The sequence below is a fragment of the Euprymna scolopes genome, chromosome 12 (assembly GCF_053919585.1).
Source record: "Euprymna scolopes isolate OS-2025 chromosome 12, ASM5391958v1, whole genome shotgun sequence".
In the NCBI taxonomy this organism is placed as follows: domain Eukaryota; kingdom Metazoa; phylum Mollusca; class Cephalopoda; order Sepiida; family Sepiolidae; genus Euprymna; species Euprymna scolopes.
In genome coordinates, this window is record NC_136493.1 from 81,720,964 (window position 1) to 81,726,963 (window position 6,000).

A 6,000-nucleotide genomic window follows, 5' to 3' on the forward strand; every position below is an offset into this window, starting at 1 on the left:
GGAGTTTGTTTTATCTGTGCAATCCAAAACGATGCATTAATATAAAATATTATTTAATTTAAAGAATATTTTGAATAATAATAATGACGTTTTTTTTTAAATACTTCTTGGAAGATGTAAAAAAAAATAATGAATAAGTTTATTAGAACACGAATACAAAAATAGAAACTGAATGTTCATAATAACTAACAAATATGAACTGCGAAAAGCCGTTAAGCGTCTCTTTAAAATCAATACTGATGTTTGCATTGGACCAGTAGTTTCTTATCAATGTGGTGGTGGTTCAGTTTTTAACGATATGATGCTTAGGTAAATCTAAAATGAAGTGTGTCTATTTAGCAATAAAGATCTTATTTCAGATATTGCCAGCCGACTGAAAAACAAAACAAAAAAACTCTTACATCATTTGTGGACACATCTTCTAAAATTACTGAGAAATATTTCACTTTTTTATTTTTGCATGTTGGAACTTTAGTTGCAGGGAAATAAGTAAATAAAATAATTTATGCTAATTATGTAAGTGATCGTATTATAATGTTTAATTTGATGTTTGGTGAGAAAAATCTCATAAAAATAACTGTTTATGCATCAAAATGTGGTTTGAATGAAGATGCAAAAGATGAGTTTCATGACGGATGTATTACAGGAATAAGTGTTGTTGCATAAATGTTTAAGGTTGTATATGGAACAGGGATTGAGAGGATCACACACTTGACAAATCATATCATAAAAGGAGAGCGTGTTCTGAAAGACTTAATAAAATTGTGAACTGTTACAAGGTTAAAAGGAAACCCTCTGAAAAACTATTTATGCACCAAAATGTTTTTCAGACGTCTGCAGTTGTTTGCCTAACAATGATAAAATCACAGTACTGTTAGTTACCATGCTTTCCATATAACATCTAGTTTTCTTTTCTTTCTTTTTTCTTTTCTTCCGAAATTCATCTTCTCATTTGTTGTTGTGCATTGTGATTGACTGATTGGCATCTTACGTCAGATTACAAGCAAACTCGAATGGTTGACGTTACGGTTCGGGCAAAGCTGAGAGGACGCTTAAATACGACCGTTTCAAAATTTACACAAATACCATTTTCTTATTTTGAAACGTATCTTTCTTTCATTCAAGACAAAATTGTACGCAACCAACCCACAAGAAAAGACGGCATGATTCGATTTGCATTTGTTGAAAACTGGTTTTCTTTTTTTTGTTATAGACCATCTATCAGTTAACCAGTTGGTACAAGAGTGTTAGGTGCGTTCTATCATGTCACAAGGTGACACAATGTCTAATGAGTGAGATTAGAGATGCGCCGTTGTACAACTCATGCTCTTTACCAATCCAAGTTATGACAACAAGACCATTGCCAGCACCCTCAAAATGCAGATCTGGATGGTTTAACGCTTGAGGGCACAGCTTAAAAAAGTTGCCAGCCACGGCTATGGTCTTTGGTTTCAAGTGAGGATCACATCATGCCACCTTATATTTTCGAAGTCGACTTGAAAGTTAACATCAAAGTATACCTGGATGTGCTGAAGAGTGTGGTGATCCCTTGGTGCAATCAGGTGGCCGCTGGGTGTGGCAGCAGGACTTGGCACCAGCGCACAAGTCCAAAGAGACCCAGAAGGAGTGCTACGACTTTGTACCTTTCTTTCACTATCCCCCTCCTCCCCCGGCCTGAACCTGCTGGACTACTTCGTTTGGTCATACATTGAGAACATCACCAACATGATCTCCCACAACACCAAAGTCAGTTTGCCAAGTATTCGCTGAGTTCCCATCGGTGCTTATGGAAAAGGTATGTTCCCAGTTCTGGACCTGTATCGAGATGGTGACTGAGGCTGAAGGCGGCTACATTGAAGAGATGTCAGCTCTACTACATAAGCAAGTTACCTGAATTGATTTTTTTTCAATAAAAGTGTTAAAATAAAGCTGTAGTGTTGTTTTCTTTAGGGTGACAACTTTATCATTCCACCCTGTATCATTCTAAATTTGTCTGCATCATGGATGCAGGACATTTTTTTTTTTTTTTACATGGGGATCACCACTTATCAAGGCCCAGAAGCCACTCGGGGATAAAGGTTATTTTGTGTACAATAATCAATGGGATAATATTGTAGTAATAGTTGGTATTGGAGATTTGATAAAGTGTCTTACTTAAGGGGGCGATTAATCAGGAATTTGTTTATGTTGGACTTGAAGACGTCCAAGTTGTAGCCAGATGGGAAACAGACAAACGGAAGAGAATTCCACAGGCGTGCACTTCTCAGAAAAAAGCTATGTCATGAAATCTATGTTTGGATTTAGACACAGATAAAGTGTGGGGGAAATTACTGATAGTGGTTTAGCTAGACGGGTGTTTATCATGAAGGATTGGCGAGGGGGGGGACCAGGGATTGGAGCTCGGATGAGCACTTGCCATGGAAATAACGATAAAACAAAGACAGGCTCACAACGTCTCTTCTGTGGGAGAGAGGTTGCAGGGAAGAGAAGAGAGCATCCCCCACCAAGCCACAAAGTCTATTTTGTACTCTGTAAAGGCAGGATAGGCTGTTTTTTGAAGCTCCAGCCAAGATGTGGCAGCAGTACTCCATCTTTGGACGTACTTGGCTTTTATAGAAATAGAGAATTGCATCAGTAGTGAGATATCTTCTGGAGCGGTAGAAGGATCCCACCATTTTCCCAGCGGCCCGGGCAACAGACTTCATATACGTGTTCCATTTCAGATCAGGAGTAAAGATCAAACCAAGGAGCTTGTCAAAACATGAAGCCATCCATTTCAATTGATGCTAGATGAGGAACAGAGCGTTGATGATGTAAAGTTAGGAGCTTTGTTTTAGATGCATTAAAAGTAACCAGCCATCTCTTCCCCCACTGAACCACGTGCTCAAGATCAGAGGAGAGGGAATCAGAGAGCGCTTTGTCATTTACGGCCTTTGATGTGTTGCTGGAGATGGTCGTGTCATCAGCGTAGATGTCAACGAATGATTTAAGTATGTGTTTTGGGAGATCATTGATGTAGATCAGGAAGAGAGTTGGGCCCAGGATTGACCCCTAGGGGACTCCAGCATTAATACTGTGGGCCTCTGATTGCTGCCCATCAACCACTACTCTTATGAACCTATCAGAGAGAAATGATTTAATTATTGAGAAAATATTTCCAGTTATACCATAGTTGGAAATCTTGTGAAGTAGGCCCTTATGCCAAACCTTATCGAAGGCCTTTGATATGTCAAGAGCAATTGCCCTAGAAAGGAAGCCTTTGTCGAGAGATTCACTAATCCTATGGGATATAACAGTTAGCACATCAGCTGTAGATCTAGCAGAACAGCAACCATATTGCATATTACTAAGGAGGTTATTTCTGCTGAGGTGGTTGACTAGTTCTTTAATATGAATTCCAATAACTTACTCATGACACACAAGAGACTTATTGGTCTGTACTGAGATGAAGATGATTTATCACCTGAATTCTTAAATACAGGGCATACTGACGAGGTTTTCCAGGGTGTTGGAAAGCACTTCTCCTTAAAGCAGCGCTTAAACAGTTTGGTAAGTAGGGGGGCAAGTTCTGGTTGAAGCTTTTTCAACACTATAATTGGAATGCCGTCTGGGCCTGTTGCTTTACTGGAATCAATGTTCTTGATTAGTTTGGCGACCTCGTGCACAGATATTTGTCCGTTGGATAGTGTGTTGTCTGTTGTAGGAGGAAATATGGGGAGTTGATGACCTTCGTCGCACAGGGTAGAGTTAGCTGCAAAGTTCTTGGCAAATAGTTTGGCCTTGTCTGATGCTGATGAGATGACCTCAGGTCCATTGATGATGGTTGAAATAGAACACACGCATCTGTTCAGGATCCTGTTTGCTATTTGCCAAAACTGGTGGGAACCAAGCCGCTGCTCAGCTACTTTGGATTTGACGGACTGAGCATATAGCTCTCTTGCATTTTTTATTACTCTTTTACACTGGTTGCTGGCAGTACTGAAGGCAGCTTTAGTCTCAGTACATCTATTACGTTGGTAGCTATGGAAAAAGTGATTTCTGTGCACAATGACAGTAGCACATTCTGGGGAGAACCATGGCTGGCTGTTAGGTTTTTGTTAGAATTTTTTGGATGGTATGAATCGGTCTATGCCTACAATTAAGCATTCGGTCAGGTCTGATACTATAGAGGATACATCCTTTTTAAACATGGAATCCAGAGCTAGATCAGATATGAATGTACGGAAACTATCCCAGTCAGCCATAGAGTATCGATATACAGTACGGTGAAGAGGTACATCAGAAGACTTATTGTATTTCATTTTTATATTAACTGATACAACTGTGTGATCGGAGGATCCCAGAGGAAATAGAACGGAACATGAACATAGCTCAGGGCAAGTTATGAGAAAAAGGTCTAGAAGGCTTGCATACTGACCAATAGTATCGGCAAGTTACCTGAATTGATTTTTTTTTTCAACAAAATTTTTAAAATAAAGCTGTAGTGTTGTTTTCTTTAGGGTGACAACTTTATCATTCCACCCTGTATCATTCTAAATTTGTCTGCATCATGGATGCAGGACATGCAATTAACATCCCAGCATGAGTGTTTTATTAGGTAAAACGTTACTTCATTTGAATTTTAGATGCTTCATTTTGAATTTTGTGAACGTAATTCGAAAATCGAAATATTAAATTTCAAGTGAAATCAATGTTAAAAAATTTGAACCTTCCAGTTTCTTTTTTGTAAAACTCAATTTTCGTTAATTGTCTTTGAAAACTATTTTCATTAATAATTTACTGCCCTATCGTTTTTCTTGGTTTTTGGATATGCTCATTATTGTGACATGACAATTAAGTAGGTACCATTGGTTTTACTTGAAATTCAATATTTCGATTTTTGAATTTCACTCTAATAACTGAATTTTGTATGTTATATATTTCCTGTGTAAAAGCAATTTTTCATGTTATAAAATAATTCATTTTTGATTCAAAAATAATGTTGACAATGTTCAATCTGTCAACCTCGCCAATTCATATTTATGTTTAATATTTTCTTTTTTCCAGGAATGTGGAGATTCTTCTTCCCTTACCAAAAATTTGGGCATCATCTGCTTATCTGGTTCTTTTATATTTGAGCTATTCTGTTTGCTATGATATTTATATCTCAGTTATGCCTTACTTGCAGCCAAATAACATCTGACTAACATATAAATAACATTAGCTTCTTTTAACAAAAAAGAAACAATGGACTCAACAAAATTTTATTTATGCACGGGAGATTTTCTGCATAATTATATAAATCATCTTAAATATATCAAGTCTGAAAACACGAATCTTTCTCATCTTTAATATCACATGGTAAACCTGCATATTCTTAACAGCCTGCCTTCCAACTCTGCTATAAAATTTGCATGATCCAATAACTAAAAATGAAAATCTAAAAAAATCAACTTGACATTTTGTGACGATATTTTGATTACATTTGAAGAAAAAAAATGGCGACTGAGACATGAATCTTTTTGTTTTAAATCTGATGTTTAAATCTCCAAGAGAGAGCATTACTTATTTTGCTTGTGTAACTGAGAATATTTACTTTGTTAGAAATACTAACATCTTTCATTTTCACTAATAAAGAATAAAGATTCATATAAAATGGTTTGTTAAAATTTAAATTCACAATATTCGGAGTATCCCTTTCCATCAAATATTTACAAATATTGATGATTAATTTACCATAGACAGACCTGATCTTACATAAAATTCATGTTAGAAAAACTGGTATAAAATTGTTTTTAAAAGTATTGAATATTTCTTATGTAATGGTATTAAAATTTCTGCAGTATCCTCTCAAATATTCTATTTTAATCATCGATATTTGCAAAAGTTAGATATTCTAACATAAATTGTATGTAAGATCAGGTCCATCTATGATGTACTGTTTAATATTGAACTCCTGACAAAAAAATAAAGTGAAAGATGACACTGCGATTGTCAATTGTCGTTGAGGTGTGAGATCTT

General features: G+C 36.4%; 1 protein-coding gene across 2 annotated transcripts in view; it reads left to right on the forward strand.

Annotated features, from left to right (window-relative positions):
* The window catches only part of LOC145291378 (uncharacterized), a 92,060-nt gene extending 86,425 nt beyond the window's left edge, over nt 1-5,635 (forward strand). For both annotated transcript variants that reach the window (XM_080137167.1, XM_080137166.1), the window contains one exon: nt 5,047-5,635. In XM_080137167.1, the coding sequence (XP_079993293.1) occupies nt 5,047-5,136 (90 nt within the window). In that variant the 3' untranslated portion in view covers nt 5,137-5,635. The remainder of the gene's footprint in view (nt 1-5,046) is intronic.
* The last annotated feature ends 365 nt before the right edge of the window (nt 5,636-6,000 follow it).